Raw genomic sequence first — 23,902 nt, forward strand, 5'->3', positions numbered from 1 at the left:
GTTGTCCCGAGAACCGGCCACCCATGTTGATGCACGAGTCGCTGATCAATAAAACTATCCGTGGACCCCGTGTCAATCAAAGCTTGCGCAAAAACGCCCGCGACCGTGAGCGGAATGAAGGCCTGCGCTAGGCCGGCAGACCCGGCAGGTATAGTTCCGGCCGGGCGAGAAGATCGCGCCTCGCGGGTGGATCCCACGCCGGCTGCAATCCTTCGGGCAGCGTCGGCAGGTTGGGCCTCAGCAGGAGCATTGAAGTCAGTTGGCTCATCAGCAGTTTCATTTGCCAGAGTGGGTGTGGGCTGGTCGTAAGAGCAGCCGCCAGATGGCGCTCGAGCCACGTGAGAAAGGTCTCTGCCGTCTGCAGAGTCATATGCCAAAGTGGGTGCATGTAATTCATAAAAGCTGCCGTCAGATGGGGCTCGAGTCACGTGAGAAAGATTTCTGCCATCTGCAGATTCACATGCCAAAGTGGGTGCATGTAATTCGCAAAAGCTGCCGTCAGATGGGGCTCGAGTCACGTGAGAAAGATTTCTGCCATCTGCAGATTCACATGCCAAAGTGGGTGCATGTAATTCGCAAAAGCTGCCGTCAGATGGGGCTCGTGTCACGTGCTGCGTTTGCCCCACTTCGAGAGGAGTTTCCAAAGCAGGAGCATGTCGCTTGTTTGAAGTAGGCGTTCGAACGCCAGTCAAGGTCGGACGCGCTGTGACCGGTCGCGTTCGCGCCATTTGTTTCGGCGGCCCGATGTATCTCACCAAGGTCGGGCGGGTAGCCAGAGGCCCGCGAGGAGGAGAGCGGCTCTTCAAAGCCGAGCGAGGCGCCCCGTCCGGGGCTCGATCCGTTGGCTCCGCGATGAGCCCATTCAAGGTCGCTCGGGAATGCGTGCCCCGAGCGGCCTTTCTGCAGACCTTTGCAAAATGGCCCTTGGTGGAGCACAGGTGACATGTCGCCTCTTGGGCCGGGCATTCAGAGCGAGGATGCTGCCGATTTCCACAAAAATAACATTTTGCATACCGGGCAGGCCGTGGCCGGGCAGCGGCGGCAGCAGTGAGGCCGGAAGCGGAGTCCGCTTCCGGAGCTCCCAGAGACTCGGCCGTTGTGGTGGTCGGGTCCTCCTCCGTAACCTCGGCGGTAGCCCTCTCAGGTCGCGCGAGTTGCGAGGTCCCCGCCACGACTCGTGGGTGATCATATGCGGTCAATTGTTCTCGGGCATCTGTGTATACGCGTGCCAGCCGTAGTGCTTCTGTAAATGTCAGCTCCGCGACCTCCAAGAGACGGAGCCGCAAGACTCCAGAACTAATTCCGGAGATGAATGAATCTCGGAGCAAATCGTCCTGCACTTGCTCGTGGGTCCGGACGTCCTGCACGCAGTCTGCCAATAGGTAGCGCAACTCCTGCGCGAAGCGATCGATCGATTCAGACGGTTGCTGTCGCCGCTGAGAGAGTTGATGCCGGCCGTGCACAGCGCTCCGTGTCTTTACGTAGAGGCGCTTCAGCTCGGCTAGGGCCGTAGCGTACGTCCCAAATCGAGAAATGTTCTTGAAAACAGTGTGATGGACCTTGGACTGTAACACGGACAGCTTTATCGCAGCGGTGGGCTCTGTCTCGTGAGCCGCAAAGTAATTCTGCAGCGTGTTGAGCCAATGAGCAAACTCCGATGCAGATCCCTCAGCTTGAGGGTCGGCTCCGAGAATCGGTACCACGATCATCTTGTGGTCAGCCATTCCGGCGATCTAAATGATATTAAATGTCGTGAAAATCAAGCTCAGACACGACTTGACCTCTGGGTAGGTTTAATATCATTTAGATCTGCAGTACATCCTGTAAGAATACATGCATGCAAAAGGCATTAAATCAGAGCATTTCATGAGCAGCAAAGGTTGATTCAATATAACAATGGTTAGCGCAGCGCATTGTCAGCGCAGCATTTGGGGCGTACATACCATTCAAACTACTGGATAATGTCACAGTGAGTTCCGCTGAAGTGTTCGCGCACCCCGGTTGTTCCGGGTCTTATAGACGCCCCCTTCCGTAGCGAGCACCCCTGGGTTCACCTTGGTATAATTTCACTTCAATCATCGTTATTGCTATTATTATTAATATTATTGTTGTTATCGAGTGCTTCTTCACAAAGATCTCATTTGCTTGTTTGTTTTCCACTGTGGGGTTATTGGTGGCACATTCATTTCCTGGAGCTGTTTAATTCTGAGCTTTGACAGCAAATTTCATTCCTTTGTTTCAATTTTTTTCATTTTGTTTTGTATTATATCATCGAAGGCGACTGAACCCACCTGAGCGAGAAATTCTCTACCATACTCTTGAAACCAACCAAGCGATCTTGGGTGGCCTGCATCAACAAGTGGAGACTATCACTCAAAAGTTGCAGCAGTTACGCCTCTATCAGCAACCAATTCAGGTGGGGCATCGCCCTGGCAACCTGACTGACCCCAGGTGTGTGCATTATCCAACACAAGTATGACAAACAAGTTTGCTTTTGTTTGATGTTACTCAAGTGATGTTCATCTGAGTTGGAGGCAAACCAGGAAGAGCACTAATTTGTGGACAGGAATTGTTAATTCCGTCAATTCATTACAAATGTGTACAAGTTGTGTCTGAAGGCCTTGTCGAATGATGGCTGATAATCTTTATTCCTCATCCACCTTTTGTCTGCAGCAATTCGTCCACTTGGGAAGACCTTGGAGCCCTTCGTAAAGCAATCAACTCCTGTAGTGTGACGTCACGGCATGCTACCGAAGCAGTTCAAGGTCGGTTTTGGTATATTTATCACAGTTTGTTTCTTTGTTTTTAATTTAGGCCCTAAAATTGGTGGTTGTAGTATACAGTGGTGAGAAAAAGTTTGTGAACCCTTTAGAATTTTCTGTATTTCTGCATAAATTTGACCTAGAATGTGATCATACCTTCATTCAAGTCCAAATAATAGATAAAGAGGATGTGATTAAACAAGCGACAATACTGTCGAACAGACACTGCACATCCCTTACTTAGTAGTACATGTTGTGACACTCAACAACTTTTCTGGGCCACTGCTGTCCCATGCATACCCAAGATGCTGCACCTACTGCATAACTCTCATAACTTTCCCAGTTTGAGGTGCTATTCTTTTGCAGAACTGTTATTTTTGATGATTCACTTTTTAAAATATGTGGATCAAGACTGATGAGGGAGAAGGCAGAGGGAAAGGAAAAGTGATGACTGATTGTAAAAGTCACACCAGGACAGAAAATAAAGCACGTCGATACGTAGTTTTGATAGACATTTAAAACATGTTGGCCGAGAGCATTCTCATTTGAACTCCTGGCTCATAGATGTGATGAACTCGGTTTAAAATACCATCTCCCACATGTTTTTACATTGTACTCCGATGTCCTTGTAATTAATGTTAAAGTATTCCGATGTATTAGCCGACTAATATTTTTGTTCAACATATAATTTCTGTACAAGTTCTGCTTTCAACCTTGGATCAATCGATGATCAAAAAATAACTTATTTCTGACTAATGTTACAATCACCATTAATTTCTAGGAAAAAGGGGGAGCTAGTACAGATACATTCAAAACACACCACTCCCATGCCAAATAAATAAATAAATAACATATCCTCCAGTGCACGGAATTGCCCGGGCGCCTTAGGTGGTATTGGGTGGGAGAGGTGTATTGTAATTGATTGATTAATTGCGTAATTAAAATAAATAAATAATAATAGTAAAATAATTAATTTCTTCATCATTGGTAATAGCGCACCTAAACCACCAGTGTTTCATCTGAAGCTGTAACTTTTGGAAAAATAATTAAATAAGTCATTAATTGAAAAAATTAAATAATTGATTCATCAATAAATAATTAATCGATTGATTGATTAATCAATAAATCAAAAATATCCTTTATATACACATCACTTGGTCACTGTCATGTCCAAATATCAGCTTCCTCGTTCAAAAGGTGCCTGAGATATTGCCCAGATGAGAAAGAAAAGAAATGTGATTAATAATGAAAAGAAATAAATAATAATCGTAAAATAATTAAATCATTAATCAATTGGCTAATAAAATACCTAAACCACCACCGTATCATCCGAACCTGTAACTTAAAATTTTTTTAAATTTCAGTTAGCAATCGAATAATTAAATAATTAGATGATTAATTCATTAATCAATAAATCAAAAATACCCCTTGCAACCAAATTACTTGGTTATTGTTGTGTCCAAATATCAGCTTCCTAACTCAAAAGGTGTCTGAAATATTGCCCAAATGAGAAAGAAAATAAATAAGTACTTAATCGATAATAATTAAATAATCAATCAATTAATTCATTCATCAAAAAAAATATAAAATACAGTTTTTGCCAAAGTACTTGCTCACTATTGTGCCCAAATGTCAGCTTCCTAGCTCAAAGGATGTCTGAGATATCGCCCGGACAACCAAACAAACAAGAAAACAAACAAGAAAAGGAAGTGAAAACTGAGTACTCCCTTTCAGCACGCGTCATCGCCGGGCAACACCCCTTTGTACCCGGCAATGACATCATGTCATACCTGGAGTTGGAATCGGAAAGGAGCGGTGTAAAAAAAAGACATTTCCTTGTGGTTTGAGCTGAAGAAGCATCACAATAATAATCACATACTTCTTGCCTGTTTTAGACAAGAAGGCCCAGACCCGACAGGCTCAACTTCGAGCATTCCTGTCTAGTCGAACTACCATTCCTGTGAAAGCCACAGCTCCAGGTAAGGAATCGTTTACTTCTCACTATTTCTCCAAACAGGGCATCTCCTGACTCACTGGTTTATTTAACGGAATTAGGATGGTCCAGTATAGATCATAGTATTCCTACGATGTGTCAAACAAAATTTGTTTGTACCTGAGAGTAATAATAAATAATATGCACCTGAGAGTTTAAAAGAAGGTGGCAGATCAGATAGCAAGATGTTAACAGATATCTTTGATAACTCACTGGAGTCAGGAAAGGTACCGGAAGATTGGAGAGCGAGAAATGTAATGCTGTTATTTAAGAAAAAAAAAATTGAGGAACTGTGGACCTGTTATTTTGACTTCATTTGTAGGGAAGGTGTTGGAGACATGAATTGGGGACCAGGTGAGGATGAGGGACAATTTAAATCGATACAAACTCATAAAAGTAGTCAGCAGGGACTTACGAAAGGTACGTCTTGTATAACATATTTATTGGAGTTCTATGAAGCAGTTTCTGATTGGATGGATGAGGGAATGGCAGTGGACATGGCAATTGATAAGGTACCACATAGGAGGTCGTTAGCCAAGGTGAGGACTTGTGGATTGGCTGGTCAGGTAACTGGATTGGAAACTGCCTTCGTGATATATCTCCAAAACCACTCCATGGAAAAAATTTGAAACATGCCTCATTGTAAAGAACTCTAGCAGGGAAAATGGCCTTAAAATGCCTCATTGTAAAGAACTCCACATGGGGAATAGGTGTTGTTAACGATGACGTCATTGGTGCTGTAATTATGACGTCATAATTCGACAGGGACAACACTTAGTCTGATCAGTTTGAAATTTATCGAGCGTGATCTACGCAACAATTATATTAGAGGATATAAATTTATGATGTAATCGCTCACGTGGTCTGGCAGCCATATTGGATAAAGGGGAAAAAACGTTCAAAAACAGAAGAGTTGGCTCGCACCAAGTTGAACGCTTGCGCAGGGTAAGTAAGTATTAAATGGATACCATCTAGCTTTTCATAATTTACATCAACGATTTGGATAGCTGGATTAAGAGTCAGCTTTTCAAATTTGCAGACACCGCGTTTGGAGGTAAGGTAGATAGCAGAGAGTGGGGATCAGGGTGATCAGATTCAGGAAAGTCAAGAATACTTTAAAGGATTGGGCAAAAGATTAGCAGATGTGGTTAAACATAAAGAAATTTAAGGGACTGGGGATGGATAAGAACACGTGTAACGATTGACCCAGCTGCCATTGAAAGAGCTCAGTGTAGGGCTACCAGATTGATTCCGGGCCTAGCTAGGCTAAGCTGTGAAGAGCGGCTGAATGAGATCGGACTTTATACATTACCAAGGAGGCCATTGCGAGGGGATTTGATGAACATTTTTTGACGATGATGAAGGATTTATCAAGAAAGGCCTTATGATAAGACGAGGGCCGTAGTCTGAGAGTAAAGAAGAGGAGAGTTAAGATTGTCGTAAGGCAAGTGTCTTTCACTCGGAGGGTAATTGATGCATGGAATGGTCTTCTTGGAAAGGTAGTGACTGCAGAAAAGGTCGATCGCTTTAAATTGGAGTTCGGTGGATACCTATAAGCATTGGGGATAGAGGGGTACAGGGATATTAGCAGGACTTGTCGGAAGCTCGAGTATGGATGGGTTATTGTGTGCAGCTGTACTGATTGTGACGTCTGTGAGAGGGCCTCGTCGGAGGATGGTGTGCGGTCGGTGTTGTGCATTCCTCATCCTAAAACCGTGTTTGGCCACCGCCACACCCAAAATAAATTGCTTGAGAAAAACTTCAATTGAAAAAAAAAACACGCAAAACGGACACGAGTTTGTTTTCTAACCCCATGGTGATGTCCCTGAGCCTACCGCACATTTCTCATCCCCATTCCTCCAATGAAAAAAAATAAAAAAAATAACCACCTTTAGAGGTCATTTTTCCCCGCAAGCGGGGGTTGGCCTTTTTCGGGCACCGTGGTTGTTGTTGTTTTTTTGGTCCCCTTTTTGAAGCAATGTTTTACGGCCGGATGCCCTTCCTGACGCCAACCCTTTTTGCCGCCTTTAACGACAAACAGGGAATTACCAGTGAACTGGTACTCAATTAGCCGACCTCGGAAGGATGACAGGCTGAGTCAACCCCCCTGGCGTTAATTCAGCAATCGACCGGGATTCGAACCCAGGATCCTAGGATCCTAAGCCGGCACCCGAGCCGCCAGCCCAACACCAGGGTTATTCCTCCAATGAAATGACGTAATATATTGATGGATTTATTTAATCTGGTGTTTGTTTAATCTCTTTTGCCTTTTGACTCTTGTTTGTCTCAATTCTGTGTTTGCTTCCAAATCCTGTGTCCCCAATCCCTCACTCTCAGTACCCATCCTTCCCTGTCATACCCAACTGCTCCTGGACTCCATATCTTTTGCACCTGAAAAGATGGAAAAGGTTCTTTCAACCTTCGACAGACGGGATTAGCTCATGTGTCCTAAAAACCTGCTCTTCTGGTCTTGCACTTCCTCCTTCCAGTTCCAGCACTTCTTGCACTTCCTCCTTCTGCCCTTTTCGCCCTGTCATTTGTGCCACGTCATCTGCCATCTGCTTGGAAATCCGCCAACATCACTGCACTACATAAAAAAGGTGCAAAACAGATCCTTGCAACTCCAGACCAATCGGTCTGCTCCCAATCATCAGCAAGGTCATGGAATCCATCATTGCTTCTGATATGAAATCCTTCCTCTTCTCCAACAGCCTCATCTCAGATCACCAATTTGGTTTCAGACCACATCACTCCACCTTAGACGTGCCGCTTCTGCTCACTCAACAATGGATGGAGGGCCTCAATGTCAGACATGAGATCAGGATTGTCTCTGTTCTGGGCCTAGTCCAATTCTTGATCTTCAGAAATGATCTCTCCGAATCTCTGTAAATCCCCTTTATCTATATCACTGGTTCCCAACCTGTGGTACGCGTACCACTAGTGGTACGCGAGGGCCTTCCGGGTGGTTCGCGACTGAACCTTTAAAAAAAATGATTTGGCCTGATAATTTTTTTATTTCTGATTTCTGATATATTTCATGATTTCCGATGTGCTGTGAGCAAAGTTATGCCCCGCATCGACCAGCTGGTGGAGAAGAAACAGATGCAGCCCTCGCATTAAATTGAAATAAGCCTGATATCTTATCGAATTGAGTTTTTCTGGAACCAGGTGGTACGCGGAATGAGTTTTTCTGGAACCAGGTGGTACGCGGCGACGGTACGGGACCTCCAAGTGGTACTCGATCAGAAAACGGTTGGGAAACACTGATCTATATGCTGATGACTGCACTCTCTGCCTTAATGTCCCTCATCCTTCAGACAGGCAGGCTGCCACCTCGTCCCCCTCTTCAGACCTTGAAAAAATAACAAGCTGGTCAAACACTTGGAATATGTGTTTCAATCCTGACAAATCTCACATTCCTACGATCTCTCTACCAAAGGACCGTCTGGCAAACCCTCCCATCTACTTTTCAATCCACTTGAGGAAGTTCAGTCATTCAAACTCCTGGATCTCACTATCAGCCATGATCTCTCTTGGGCAAACCACATTTCAAAGTTGGCCTCCAAAGACAGCCGCCGACTGGGTATCCTCTGTCATACAAATTCCTTCCTTGGAACACCTGAACTCCTATCCACCTACATGGCCTTCGTCTGCAGCTTGATGGAGTACTGCTCTCCCCTCTGGGCTGGCTCCCCTGCTTCATTCCTTGCTCGGCTTGACGCCGTGGAAACCAGGACCTTCAGGATTATTGGAATCGCCCACGATTAAGCTGAGTCTACGGCTCTATCATTTCACCATAGCAGGCAGGTCAGTGGTCCCTCTGTCTCTACCGTCACTTTCCTGGTCTTGCACCCTCTGCTCTTTCCTTGCTTTCTCCTTCCCCCTTCCCCCCTCCCCCCTCCTTCCCCCCTCCCCCCTCCTTCCCCTCAAGGTTTCTTCCTTGACTTCCTTCTGGTGAAACTACCTAAATCCAGGATCATTTCTCACCTCCACTCATTCATTGCTCTTTTCTCCCACCTGTGCAAACATCTTCCTCATTCTCTTCAATCTCATTCTACCCTCCATGTTTCAAGACAGCTGTTCACCACCATCTCAGATTATCCTCGATCCAAAACCATGATCTTTTCTACCCTCGTTAACCCACCCCAGTCTCCTTTTCAAATTTCCAGTTTTCCCTCCTGAGAGTTTCTTTCTGTATCCATCTTGTCTTCCCTATGCATCCTCTCCTGCCCCTCATTCCTCCCCACCCGCATGTATGTATGTTTATATGCGACCAAAAACTTCTTCTTCTTCTTCTTCAAATAAAATTAACACCCTCTTAATTAACCTTCTTAATTACGTTTAGACTGCTGAGACCCCTCAGACCTTTGACAACCCTTTAAGTCCCCCAAGACCCTTAAGACAACCAACACCCCTGAAGACCCAAAATACCACGAAGACCCAAAACACCCCGAAGACCAAAAACACACCAAAGACCAAAAACACCCCGAAGACCCAAAACACCCTGAAGACCCCAAAGACCCAAAATAGCCTTAAAGGCCCAGAGGATCCAAAAGACCCTGAAGACCCAAATGGCACCGAAGACCAAAAAGACCCCGAAGACCCAAAAGACTCTGAAGACCCAAAACACCCCAAAGACCCAAAATACCCTTAAAGGCCCAGAGGATCCAAAAGACCCTGAACACCCAAAATGGCCCTGAAGACCCAAAACACCATGAAGACCCAAAAGACACCGAAATGGTCAAAGATGCCTATCCTCCGTGTGCCGAGTCACGCTAGTGTATACAAAAAAAAATCTGTGCATGCGGTGTCTGCCTGTAGTCCACGTGGGCTGACTTGGGCACGCACAGGTTTGACACACTCTTCAGGCTTGAGGTACCTCTGGTGCCTTCATCTGGGACTCGCAAACTCTGAAGAATAACAGCTGCCAGCAGCACCAGAAGCACACGTGACCATCACTATTACTCTTTGCCAGCACCAACGAAGAATGACATCAGTCACCTAAGACTGACCCTGGACACCGACCACTGAACGCAGACCCTGAGGACTGGACGTAGCTGCACAGCGCCAGACTGACAGTTTATAGTAGCGTCAAGAAACAAACCAAGAACAGACTGCTCAAAGGTAAGTGCACTACCTCTGCACCATCCTGTGGAATATTTCTGTAATATTGACCAAGTAAAACGATAAATTTTCTTTACCTCCTCTCCATCAGTAAGTTTGAACAGTTTATGACAGGCCCCTGTCTTGATGGCCTCGGCCTGGCCTGAATCACCTCAGAGCCCAAGGCGATGCTATCAGATACTTTTCTGCTGGCAGGGCTTGCACAGCGTTTGACGCTTTCACAATTTCCCTTGGGTCCGGGAATGGCGGATAAAGTGGATTGCGTTCTCTTATCCTTGATGTTGCTCATTTACCTTTTGTGGGATACTTTGTGAACAGAGTGGATGACGAAGAGTGAGGAATATGCGGAAGGTTATCGGATTTGTCAGTACGTTTGAATGGAAAAGCGAAAAAGTTTGATTTTTGTAGAATGTTGACTTTAACCTGCTCATTGAGACAAGATCTTACTGATTCTGATGTAGGAGCTTTGCATGTCTGGCAAATGTGTAATTCCTTTATGCCGTTTTACATTCCAGCCAACTTGTCGCGTTCAGCATTCTTATCATCGCACCAGGACAACGACGTGGAGGAAATAAATTCTCTATCATCAGTTGGACTTGCTGAACCGCTGCCTTTGGACACTGCTGGTGATGAGTCTTTGTTGGTGTCCACCACCACGTTTGTTTCGAAAAATGTTCTGAGCCAATCCTTTGCAACAATTCGCCATGCTCCTCTCACCCGCACAACTTCTGTGTTCCATCCAACCAGTAAGAGTAAAGCTCACCCAACTCCCTTTCCCAATGTATTTGTCATCTTTTATTTCTTTATTCAAAGTCTAGGCTTATGGAAGAGCAAAGGTGAGAGGGTGGGTGATAGACAAGTTTGTGTAACAAAGGGATGAATGAAACGGAGGAGAAAGAAGAGAGGAAGGAAACAGAGCAATGTGAAAGTGGATGGGATGGGGTTTTGGAGGAAGAGGGTTTGGTGAGGAGGAGGGTAATGTGAAAAGGAAGATCACAGGTAGAGATGGAGACAGGATGACCTGGGGTGGTAGTATATTGCCAACTTGAAACCATGAAGGGAAGAGTGGGATAGAGTTGCCTCCGTAAGGTGCTTCCATACTGAATTTGGAAGAAGTGGGGGAACCAAAGTGTACAGGCGTGCAATGTGCCTATATTTTGTATTATTTACCAGTATTGGGGTTACTGCAAGAACACATAAGTTACATCCTGCAAGAACACGTCAGGATGGGTTGGAGGGCTGAGAGAGATTGGGCAGAAGGAACTAAACTAGTGGAGTGGAAGTCGAAAATAGAGGCCACAGAGCTGCATACAATGTGAGAGAAGCACACCTTATGCTTCAGCCTCAACGCAGCAGATTCCGATAATGTTGAGAGCTTTAGATTCCACAGAAACTTGAAGAAACAGGTGTGATGCTGGCTTGCCAGCCCAAAGAGGAGAGCATTACTCAATTGAGCTAAGGAGAAAGACCTTATAGACTGCGAGCAGGTCCGAATTTTCAAGGAAAGACGTGGAACGATAGGGGATGCCCAAAGTGTGGCTGGCTTTGGAGGTCAGCTTTACGATATGGTCGGCCCAGGAAAGGGCAAGGCCGAGTGAAGAAGAGGAGACGGAGTTTCAATACAAATGAGATTTGTGTGAATTGTCAAACTGGAAAGGTGGAAAGTAATCGGATGGTGGTGCTGATAGGCATATGTTATTAATAGCAGGAGTGACGTTTGATTTGGGAATTGTTACAAGCAGAGGGAAATGTAAATTTCAAACATGGATGGCATTTACTATGGCAGCATTTGTAAAGGATTCCTCATAAAAGACTATCAATGAAGAGGTGGAGATAGAAGAGCTGCAGAACGCATCGGTCGAAGGGCAAAAGCTGTGCAGGATGATTTTACCTCCAAAAACACTCTGTGGCAAAGACTGCTTCTGTGTTTATGGTGCTCGGACATCTTTATGCCATTTGACATTGAATCATTAGCCACCCACTCTATGTTCTCCTTTTCCTTTCCATTCCCGCTAAATCATCCATTGCTTCAAATGACAGCATTTGAGAGTGGATTTGGTTGTTGGTTCATCAATTTGTGATTCCATGAATTAACACTTTCAGTTGGTTCTGAACAACTTCTTGATTCCTTTGCGCTGCAGTGCCTCAAATGGCGTTGCGGCCAACCACGTCTGCAGACATTTCATCGCCCTCAACTGCGTCGACTTACGGAACTCATCCCAACGGCGCATGGTCCGTACCGGGGCAAACCCTCGTTTCACAACCTCTAACGTCCATTCCACCTCAACAAGCCGCCGCAGCTTCAAACGTTTCTTGCATGTCACGTGACGCAGGTAGTTAGCCTGGCACTTTCCATTTGGTCATGCGGTTTGTGGTCATTGATTGTGGTTGTTTTCATGTCTGAGGAAATGACTGATTCGGTGGAGTCCGAGCAAATCCACTTGAATGTGCTCAATTTGTGCACGCTGTGCTCTTTAGGAAGTCTGCTGTGTTTCTCTCTAGTCTTGCTCGTTTTGCAGGATAAATAACTGCAAAGAGCTCTTTCTTTAGCTCTAGCTCTCTTTTAGCTCTTTAGCGTTAGCTCTCTTTTAGCTCTTTCACGAGCCTCGATCTTGTATCCAAAAAAAAAAAAAAAAACTGCAAAACTTTCCTGGCAGTATTTCCTTTTTGTTGTCATGTTGTACTAATACACTTTCTCTTTGTCGGTCCTTGTTTTATCTGTGTGGTTGTTGTAGGTGACGACAGTCAAGTCAGTATTAGCCTTACGGAGACCGCACTTAAAGCCGTCCCTAAGGTTGTCAATGCGAAGGAACTCACAACTTCCTCTCCTGTGTCCAGGTATGAAGCTTTAGAATGTAAGTTCTTCATTTGACTACACGAATTAAATTGATATACTACAGTCACGTGTTCAATTTTAAATTGTATTCCTCCGCGAGGAACATTCGTCATGCGTGTGCCTGGCGTTAGGTTGCCAAAGCCTGACTGACTTGAGTCTGGGAAGTCGGTGGATCAATCCCCAGCCGAGTCATGCCAAAGACTTTGTTTAAAAAAAACTAAAAAAAACTGTTCAAACATTTTTGCTTGTGGAATCAACTTCCACATTCTCTTCAGTCTCATTCTTCCCTCTAAGTCTTCAGGACCGCTGTTCACCAACATCTCAGTTCATTTCCCCATCCAAAACGATGATCCTTTCTACCCCCGCTAATCCCCCTCCCCTCCGCCTTTCACTCCCAAACACAACTCCTTTCATATTTTCAGCTTTTCCTTCCTGAGTTTTTTTTTTTCTGTATCCATCTTGTCCACCCCATTTGTCCTCTACCTCTCATACCTCCCCACACACATTGTTTGTCCAAGTCTCTCTCTATTTTGTCCTTCAACCTTGCTGTTAGCATCCCCTAAACCCCCACTGTCTCTCCTGTTCCTTTTGTTATGCGTGTCCTGATCCGTTCAGTGTTCTAGCTCTTTCATGAGCCTTGACCTTGTATACAAATAAAACATCGTTTGATATGCTTATGCACAACATATACAACAGCAACCATAACATTGGGCACAAACATTACAATTATGAAAAGGAGCCTCGATACGGAGTAATTACCCTGCGCTTACGAAGCGAAAAGCAGGGTTAGGCATTCGGGTGTGTACGTGCGTTCGTGTGGCGTACGTGCGTGTCTGCATTTTAAAAATTCATTTTCTCGGCAACCGTTGGTCCGATTGACACGATATTTTAACATAGGAGCCTGCGCCTGCAGAATTTTTATTACTCGTAATTATGACGCCATAGGTCATGTGGTACAGGCGCCATCTTGGAAAAACTTTAAACCTCTATCTCCCAAACCGCTCAAGGGAAAAAGTTCAAACAAGGCTCATTGTCAAGTACTCCCCATGAGGGGGGGAAAAAAAACCTTGATGATGATGTCATTGGTGCCTTCATTATGACGTCATAATTAGACAAGTACAATGCTTGATCTGATCAGTATGAAAAATGTTTTTTCCTCTGCAACTGTGTCTGATGGACACGAAATTTGTATCATAGGAGCACCTCCTCCTGTAGAATATTTTCATGATAATTATGACATCATAGGTCACGTGGTACAGGCGCCATCTTTGAAAAATCGGAAAAAGTTCCACCTCCATGTCTCTAAAACCGCTCCATGGAAAAAATTTAAACATGGCTCATTGTAAAGAACTCCACCTGGGAAATAAGATATGTTAATGATGTCTTCAATACCTTAATTATCACGACATAATTTGACAAGTACAATGCTCAATTTGATCAGGATGATTTTTTTTTCTCTCTGCAATTCTTGGTCCGACTGACACAATTTTCACCATCGGAGCGCCTCCTCCTGTAAAATATTTGAATTATTATTATGATGTCATCGGTCACGTACGGGCGCCATCTTGGAAAAACTTTACACCTCTATATCTCCCAAACCGCTCAATGGAAAAAGTTGAAACATGACTCATTGTCCAGTACCCCCCATGGGGAATAAGCTATGTTAATGATGATGTCATCGGTGCCTTCGTTATGATGTCATCATTCGACAAGTATAACGCTTCATCTGATAAGTATGAAAAAAAATTTTCTCTGCAACTGTTGGTCTGATGGACACTAAATTTTTACCATAGGAGTGCCTCCACCTGTAGAATATTTTAATGATAATTATGATGTAATATACCATGTGGTACAGGCACCATCTTGGAAAAACTGAAAAACGTTACACCTCTATATCTCCAAAACTGCTCCATGGAAAAAAATTAAAACGTGGCTCATTGTAAAGAACATTGCATGGTGAATAGGTGTTAATGATGACACCATTGTTGTCATAATTATGACGTCATAATTTGACAGGGGCAATGCTTGGTCTAATCAGTTTGAAATGTATTGAGCATGATTTACACAACAATTATATTAGAGAATATAAATTGATGATGTCATTGCTCACGTGGTCTGGCAGCCATATTGGATCAAATATAAAAAAACGTTCAGAAACAGAAGAGTTGGCTCGCACCAAGTTGACTGCGCATGGCAAGTATTCTATGAATACCGTGTAGTTTGTATTTTTTAATCGTACAATGGGGGTGTGCTATTTTAGCTCATGTGGGCATGTGGGTATTGCGATCATCGCACCCATTTGTTTGTCCATTTTGTCGGCACAACTTTGAGCTCACAAGGAAAAATGTGAAATAAAATGTAGTACCATACTTACTCATTTAGTACCATACCGGGGCCATACTTACTCACACCGTGCCCAAACGGCAGTATAGGATAGCACCCTCTCGGGTGGTTTGACACTAATAGAAAACAATGGCGCGAATGAGCACCTCCATTGAGTGCGTCCTTGTTACTCCCGCCAGGGAGTAGTGCGTGCGTGCGTGCGTGCGTGCGTGTGTGTGTGTGTGTGTGTGTGTGTGTACGTGTGTGTGTACACAGGATATCTGGAAAAGTTCTGAACGGATTTGGATGAAAGTTGGTGGGATGATTGCCCTTGGGATAAGGAAGAATTGGTTAGTTTTTGGTGAAGCTCAGGATATTATTCCGGATCCAGGAATTTTTTGAAGGATTGTTTATCATTGGAAGATGGGGCTCGGTTTTTTTTTTTACATTATCTTCTATATATTCTATATTTAACATTGTGATATGAAAATAGTTTTCATATTTGTTGTAAATGTAGTTTAAACTCGTGGTTATGTGTTAGAGCGGTGTATTTTGTTAGCAGCGTCGTCTTCAAGGTTCTTTTTTTTTTTCTATTAAAGACATTCTGTCATTTTAAAACCACCAAAGTGTGTATTGGGTTTCCCCGTTTCATAAAATGTATCGTTTGATACGTATAATGCTTTAAAACTTCTTTTTTTTTCTTTTTTTTTTTTACCTCAGAAGAGATATCACCATTTAGCTCAGCGAATGTCAATCGCGGTGTCAGTATTTGATGAACTTATAAAGACTTAGGTGAGTTATAAGTGTGACAAGCATGTGCACGGGATTCTTCCCAGAAGAATGAGTGGTCGCATTAGCTTGTACGACTTAAAATGAGCGAGTTTTGTTTTGACGTTTGGGCCAGTTTTACATGTTGTATCCCTAAGGAATGAAACGAACGTTTTTCAAGGCTTACAATTTTATTTGAAGTCACACATGCCTCAAAATACACTCACTTATATAGAATTGAACGCTGAATCCGAAAATGTAAGTGAAATTGCCTTGTCTTTTTTTAACATTATCTTCTATATATTCTAAATATATATCTGTGCAGTGTCTGTCTTGTGTTGTGTTGTCTTGTGTTGTCACTGAACTCGTCCCTCAAACTTTTGTGAAATCGTACTATTCCAACTTGACCCACGGCGGGAGTATGCGCTCTACTGAGTGGCGTTCTAGTTGCTCTTGCAGTGACGCGCTCCAGAGTGACGATGATCCGAAGTTCATTTTCCGGTGGCGAGTACAACATGCATCCAAATCGGACAATAACATGTTGTTGTATATATTTTTCTGCCCAAGCCTTCATGTTTTCGTACACCCACATTGTGTTTTCCAGAGTGTTTAATTTGTTTTTCTTTTACTATAGAGGTCAGGTGTGGATTGAAATGGTAATCATTGAAGCATATGGGGGTATGGGAAGGGAAGGGTCCGAAACTTGCCAATAAATGCCAAGTGTCAATTTGTTTTATACCGTGTACGCGTACCCCTCCTCCCCCCCCCCCCCAACCCTCCCCCACTCCCCTTCCCCTTCCACCTCCACCGACATCCCTGTTGTCTACTGTTGTTGCGCTTGTATGCCTTCCTCTCTCTCCCCCCTCTTGTCTCCCGCTCCATTTATTATATGTTTTATGTCTCCGTGCATGTTTTTTGTGTTTTATGTGTTCGCTCTTATACGAGCCTTGACTCTGTATACAATAAAAATAGAAATCCTTCTTCAGGCAGCCTCTGTGAAACTTATCCTTTTCCAGACAGGTTCCTTGACATTATCGACCAAAACAATATCTCCGATTTATTACTTGCAAAATCGAAGATTTTTCAAGTATATTGGTCGGTTGCGTTTGTGGTTCTGTCTGTCTGTCTGTCTGTCTATTTGTTTGTCACCGGCCTACAGGTCACAATTTTCAACCGATCTTCACGAAACTTCACCAAATGGTAGACCTGGTCAAAAGCAAAAAGCCTATTGGTTTTGGGGTCAATAGGTCAAAAGGAAAACATAGGCCAAAGGTCACCAACTTTGCTAAATTTCAAAAATCCTCAATTTTCATCTGATTGACTTGAAATCTGAAGAGGACTTGCATATCTGGTCACTGAATTTAACCACCAAGTTTTTTTGAGGTTAACATAGGCCAAAAAGTCAACATAGACCAAATCTCTAAAATCCTCAATTTTCATCCGATTGACTTGAAAATTGAACAGCATTTGCACATTGAGTCACTAAATAGGGAAACTAACTATTTTTGAGGTCAAATGGTCAAAAGTCAACCTTCAAAAATCATCATTTTTCATCTGAAAAATTGTCACTTTTCTTGCTATTAACCCGAGCTTTGATCAAGATTGTCAATTTTAATCTTGAAGAAATGGACAATTTGCTGTATCAACTTGCTGTATCCCTGGTGTTGGGCTAGCGGCTAGGGTGCCGGCTTAGGATCCAAGGATCCTGGGTTCGAATCCCGGTCGATCGCTGAATTAACGCCAGGGGGGTTGACTCAGCCTGTCATCCTTCCGAGGTCGGCTAATTGAGTACCAGTTCACTGGTAATTCCCTGTTTGTCGTTAAAGGCGGCAAAAAGGGTTGGCGTCAGGAAGGGCATCCGGCCGTAAAACATTGCTTCAAATAGGGGACCGAAAAACAACAACAACCACGGTTCCCGAAAAAGGCCAACCCCCGCTTTGCGGGGAAAAATGGCCTCTAAAGGTGGTTTTTTTTTTTTAATGGAATTTTTTCCCTTCGGGGGAGGGGGGGCGGATTTTGCAAGTATCGTGCTCCACATGATGTCTTCTTGTTTATTTATTTATTTATTTATTTGTTTATTTATTTATTTATTTATTGCTTTTATCTCTTTGTTTTGACCCATCATTTCCGAAATGTATTTGATTGCAGCTATTTGATGATGTGGTTGATATTGTTTTGTTAATGATTTTTGTGGTTTTGGTGCATTTCTTACAAAACACATGATCAACTCAATAGAGCACATGCCGAAGTCACGTTTAACAGTTTACGTTTTGTATCCCACTGATAAGCCAAATCTGAATCCGGATCTGAACCAAAATCAAATTGGCTTGTTCTTGTCGCATACCCAACTCATCCAACAAGTTTTGTCATAATCCGTCCACAATTGTTTGAAATATCACGCCATATAACGTTTTGGCCCTATCACTCTGTTGTGGGGGCCGGGTTCAAAAATCCCCCTTCTTGACAACAATTTTGTTGCGTGATTCCCCTCGGTTAATACCGGAGAATCATGAATACCTTCAAGGTGCACGGATCAAGGTGTACGCGCGTGCCGAAGAACCGAGCGATCGAACCCTCACTTTCCCACACCTTATGGGTGCCGGATGGATTTGCACGGTGTGGAAAGCGGCGTTGCTCCACGGGATTTATGGACCTGGATCTCGCCAAATTCGGTCTCGGATGATGAGGCCAATTGGTGAAAGGACATACCGAACAGGTTGGAAAGTAACAACAAAATGCACAGCCTTTTATTTTGAAGGCACAGAGAAACAGAGACGAAGATACAGCTTACCAATTCTTACTTAATAATAACCCCAACTTGGTGCCATCACACTCACTCTCACACAGGGGAAAAGACACTGGTTAAGGGCGTACCGATGTACGTGCTGGGATTCCTCGCAATTGGCCACGTGGTCTGGTGTGCGCAGTTCGGTCCTCACGTGCAGCCTGGACGAGGTGAGGTCCGAAGGACGAATCGCCGCCTCGAAGTCAGCACGGACGAACTTCAGCGCAGGTTGGACAAGCTTGCAGGTCAGCCGGATAGCGCAAGAGATCGGCGCAGAAGCGCTGGGTGTTGGGCGTCGACGCAACAAGCAAGAGAGTACAGAGCAGGAGGTCGTCGATGTGGCGAGGCGAAATGCAAGAGCACTATCGTCGGCGAGGCAGAGTCCAAAAGGGGTGTCGTCCATGAGGCAAAATCCCAGGCAAGATCGATCGTGTCGTCCACGAGGCAAAATCCAAGGCAAGATAGATCGTGTCCTGTGCGCAGCGAAATCCCAGGCAAAGAGAGTCGTGTCATCCATGAGGCAAAATCCAAGGCAAAGAGAGAACAGAGCAGGAGGTCGTCGACGTGGCGAAATCCAAAGCAAGAGAATAATAATGCGCTCCGCGTGGGCTTTTACCCGACCCGCCCACGCCCTTCAAAATGTTCCAGAGCCTCCCATTGGCTGAGGCTTGTCGCATCATGGTGACGGGTTCCCTGCTCGCCATTGGTCACGTGGGCCGTGTTTTTGGCCACGCCTTCCTGCTCATTAAAAATGGCTTCCCTTAACCAACGAGGGTTTGAAATCCTATCTAACTTCAACGCATATTGGTTTTGATTACTACACAATGGGAAAGGGCTAATCTTTACATTCAATAGAAAATAACTAACTACTGCAGGCTACATGTTGTCGTGCAATTTACCTATAGGGGGTTTGCCTTTATGGCACAACCGCAACAACTCCATGAAGAATCGCTTTAAAAATTTTTACTCGTGTTTGGATTCGGGTTTTCATCTTCACCAAAATTAAATCAATTACCAGTAGTCCTTGTCGTACACCCAACCTGTCCACATTTCATCCAAATGTTTCATTTCAATTCCATTTTAGCTCTTACACGAGCCTCTATCTTGTATACAAAAAAACAAATGCAGACAGACAAACAAACAAACAAACAGGTGAAAAACAACTCCGTTCACCTTCGATGGTGGAGGTACTAATTGCATTGCGATAAATGGTCATAATTGTGTTTTATAAAAATAATTCTTACTTTTAATTAGAAATTGGTGGTAAAACAGATTGTTGCAGTTGTTGTGGCTTTGTTGTGCTTTTATTTTTCCTTTTGTCCATTTGCCATATTGTTTATGAACCAATTTGTTTATCCATATTGTTATCATTCTGGCAGCACAACGTCCCCACATGCAATGAAGAATCTTGCAACAAAGCAGGTGAGTGCTTGTTTCATCAACATGAGCAGCCAAATGTTTCTCCAACACAACATCGTACTGAAACTTTGTTTTGAACGTGTTCCTCAATAATCACGAGGTTTTCTTGTAGTTTCCTTTGAACACGTTATGTCTCGTATGCCTCACCTATCCTGGTAATTTTGCTTTGTTTGCAGAGTACGACCTCTGTGTCAAAGCCAACGACAACGACCAGTTGGGATGTGGGTGAGTTGTGAATCCGTATCTTTTTTTTTGGATCGTCGTCGTTTTCAGGATTATTCAGGGGTACAGAGGTTAAATCAATCGGTTGCAAAATTTAATTATTTTGACCGCCAAGCATTTATATTTCAACCATTCGAGACAAGACTTGGTACAAAGATACCAGCCTACAGACAAGAGCAGGTCGACTTTGACTTATTTGCTGATAAGTAAATCTTAATTATGTCTGTCTTGTGTGACCAAAATACTTGGCATTCAGGTTTACATAGAGTAATATTTTGTGATGTTCAATGACCTTGATCATGATCATCTTGATCATCAGCATTACTGTTTGCATTTACCAACGTTTTGGAACATAATACTTCTTTGATGCGTTTTGTAAAGTTCTTTCCAGTTTTACACAGTCAAGGTCAAAATTTATCATGACGTGGAATGTTAATTTGGGGCTATTAGAACACACTTTATACACCCTGTTATTTTATTGCTGGAGTTCTTGTGGAGTAGTGCAAACCAGGGGAGACATTTACATTGGCTTACGATTGTCCGTGATCCTCGTCTTTAAAATGGAATTGGATAAATACAAAGTGGCAGATGCTCTTTTACTAAAAGTATTGGGAAAGTGATAGGGAAAGATATATTTTTGAAATATTGCCGAGTTACTGAGATGGTTGTCATGGCAACATAATTCAGCCAATCACAGCCGTGATCTAATCAGGTTGAGATCATGTCATGAGGAATAGATATCTGCAATATGAAAGCTAAACGTTCAACGGTTTTTGAAATTTCGCGTACACAAAAGTACATGGACGGATGATCGGTCATAGACCGAGCCCATTTTATTGTCCCCCATGACCGACCTTGTCGGAGGGGCAGGGAACAAAAAGTACGTCATTGTGATATACCGGATTTGATGCAGATCTATGGTGAGTTTCATTATATTGCCCAGCATGGTCGCATGTTGCTTCTGCTCTTCCGTTAAGAATTAATTTGAGGACACCAATGCTGAAAATCTGCGGTGACCATCCCAGAGCAAAGATTTCGCAACAAATCAACTCTGGAATGTCTTGAAACTCTCCCACAAACCACTGCTGGAGTTGCACTCGTCGGGAAGTAGAAAGGGTACAATATTTCCGCCTGCTGTCCAAATTGTTGGCGCCGGTCACACCCGAAGAGAAAAACAGGTTGTGAATTAAAAGCCCTCCATGTTTCCTTACTACCCCAATACTTTTCGTAATACGATGAAGAGTTGTTGTTGTTTCGTATGCAGCCTGTGGCTGCTGGTTGCATCATTTTTCTGGAAGTGCGTTTGTGCCACTGATGCAGTGCCCCAAACACCAGTGAGCTGGTACTCAATTGACCTTGGACGGATGACAGTCGCAGTCACCCCCCCCCCTCCCCCCCTGGCGTTAATTCAACGATCGACCGGGATTCAAACTCAGGATCGTAGGATCCCAAGCCGGCACTCTAACCGCTAATCCAACACCAGGCTACCATGCAGAGTAGCTCACAGGAAAGGTTTTTCCAAGTAAAAAGCGTGTGTCTACCAGTTCTCGTGTACTTGTGAGAATGAGGGCCTTGTCTTTTCGGTCTTATCACTGCTGCGCACAATTGTGTTTTCCTTTGCCTGTTTTTTTTCTTTTCTGGAAAGTTAAATGTAAACTTTTGAACGATTCTTGAACCACCTTCTTTTCTTTCTTTCAGGGCAAACCAAGTCCACTATCAAACCCTCTGTACCTGCGAAGACCAACCAACAGTCTGTCAAAATTCCCATTTCATCTGCTTTTACCTCTCAAGCTGCAGAAACCACAAAACCACCCACATGGATGCTCACTACAAACCCACCCTCTGAGACCATCCCCAAGTCCATCGCGGAGGACATTCCTACACATAATTGTGTGGCCTCCACCAATGCCTTGGCTTCACTCAACACTGATGGTTGTGCTAATCCTTCTCCACAAAACCTGCCCACATTACAGTTAGCGCCACAGCCGAGCGTCGTCACCGTTTCGGCTCCAAAAGAAATGTCGCAGGTCACATCAGACTCCGAGCTGCATCAGCATTATGCTGATGCAGAACCTGCACTGCTGGACACTCCACAGCCCCCAGTTGTACCTGTTGCACAAACTGCGTTCCCACAAATGCAGCAAACTAGCCAATCAACCTTGAGTACTACCGAGTCACAGAGAGACATTGGGTTCAATAATGAAAACGACAAGTTCCAAACTTTAAGCACGAACCTGACAATCGCCCAGTCGACCCCTGTCGCACTCGCTGAGCCAGTAACCACAACATCTATCACTGCTGCATCGGTTCCTCCATTCAACGTGGCCTTTTCTTCATCAGCTGCAAACGTGCCATTTGTTTCCGCAACCTCAAGCCAATCCATGGTGTTTGCTTCTACTTCTCCAGCAGTTCCTGCACCAACAAGCTTGGCTGAGACTTCAGTAACTGCAAACATTCCCTCTTCTTTAAGCATGGCCACTTCCTCCACAATATCTTTTACCACAGTCGGAACCACATCTACACCAGCCCTATCTTTTAACACAACTGCTAGCAGTCCAAGCTCTGAAGCACTAAATTCGACCAATGCTACCACTGCCCCCATACCTCCAGCACCTGTGGCAGGCGTCACTTTTGCTACATTACCTTCACAAGATGGAGCGGTTTTGAATGTGTCCACAAGTTCATCTCCAGCCATCAATAACCAGCCGGTTTCAACATCCGTTGTTGGCTCTCCATTTTTACCGGCATCCTCATCTGGTGGAATGGTAGCACCTAATCCTCCCTCCGTTACATCGGGAGCAACCACAGGAAGTTCGGTCCCTTTCGGCCTAATCTCGGGTTCAGCAACATCTATGGCGGGTAATTTACTTGAGATTAACGTTCCCGCTAATACTATAGCAGCTAGTCCGTTTTCTGCGAACACTTCAACCAGTTCAGCGGCCCTCTTTGGAGGTTCCGCTGTATTTGCTAAATCAATGGCTGGAGTTGAGGGCTTTGCGACTGCAGGGCAAGGAGTGCCCGGCCGAAGCTTTACCGACAGTTCAGGTATCACAAATTCGTAGATCTCAAGTTTTCAAAACATTTGTGGATGCACACTTGTTATTTATTGTTTGATTGGCTCCTTTTTTTCTTCTCTTCAACAGCATTTAGTCCTGGAAATGTTTTTTGTCAACCAGCTGGTGTGGGTGGGTTTGGTCAGGTGAGCTGCGAAATTGGTCTTGATAAATTTATTAATTTCCAAGGTGACTTTGATACTCATCTCTTGGTTATGTTTGTCTTAGTTAAACATAATATGGCTCGCAATAACGCAGATTGTACCTTGTTGAACTGTAGGCTGCGCCAGCCACCATGGCACCAACTTCCGTGTTTGGTGCTATGTCCAGCAGCGGGGCCCCAACTACCGGCTTCTTTGGAGGACTCGGTGGCCAGCCCAGCCAAGAGGCAGCTACGAAAAACCCTTTTGGGCAACCCTCCTTTGGCTCTACACCTTCAACTGGTCAGATCCTTATAATCTCTTCACAAACATCATGTTCAATGGCAGTTTCTTACGTTTTGCCAAGTTTTTCTTTTATCTGTGCAGACCGTTTCATTTTTTCCCAACCATAACTACAGCAAACTAGCAAATATGTATCTCTATTTTGGCAAAGACGGTGGTATGAAGTATTAAAAAA

The 23,902-nt window shown here is 44.2% G+C and overlaps 1 protein-coding gene across 4 annotated transcripts in view; it reads left to right on the forward strand.

Moving 5' to 3' along the window:
- The window catches only part of NUP214 (nucleoporin 214), a 156,193-nt gene that overhangs the window by 107,350 nt on the left and 24,941 nt on the right, over nucleotides 1–23,902 (forward strand). For 2 of the 4 annotated variants that reach the window (XM_068133742.2, XM_068133744.2), the window contains exons 19-29: nucleotides 2,278–2,451; nucleotides 2,674–2,765; nucleotides 4,658–4,741; nucleotides 10,395–10,625; nucleotides 12,021–12,212; nucleotides 12,615–12,717; nucleotides 19,970–20,012; nucleotides 20,186–20,234; nucleotides 21,930–23,276; nucleotides 23,375–23,430; nucleotides 23,565–23,727. In XM_068133742.2, the coding sequence (XP_067989843.2) occupies nucleotides 2,278–2,451; nucleotides 2,674–2,765; nucleotides 4,658–4,741; nucleotides 10,395–10,625; nucleotides 12,021–12,212; nucleotides 12,615–12,717; nucleotides 19,970–20,012; nucleotides 20,186–20,234; nucleotides 21,930–23,276; nucleotides 23,375–23,430; nucleotides 23,565–23,727 (2,534 nt within the window). The remainder of the gene's footprint in view (nucleotides 1–2,277; nucleotides 2,452–2,673; nucleotides 2,766–4,657; nucleotides 4,742–10,394; nucleotides 10,626–12,020; nucleotides 12,213–12,614; nucleotides 12,718–19,969; nucleotides 20,013–20,185; nucleotides 20,235–21,929; nucleotides 23,277–23,374; nucleotides 23,431–23,564; nucleotides 23,728–23,902) is intronic. The other 2 variants (XM_068133743.2, XM_078767067.1) reach the window with 1 other exon arrangement.

The sequence above is a fragment of the Myxine glutinosa genome, chromosome 13, assembly GCF_964187855.1.
Source record: "Myxine glutinosa chromosome 13, kmMyxGlut1.1, whole genome shotgun sequence".
Lineage (NCBI taxonomy): Eukaryota > Metazoa > Chordata > Myxini > Myxiniformes > Myxinidae > Myxine > Myxine glutinosa.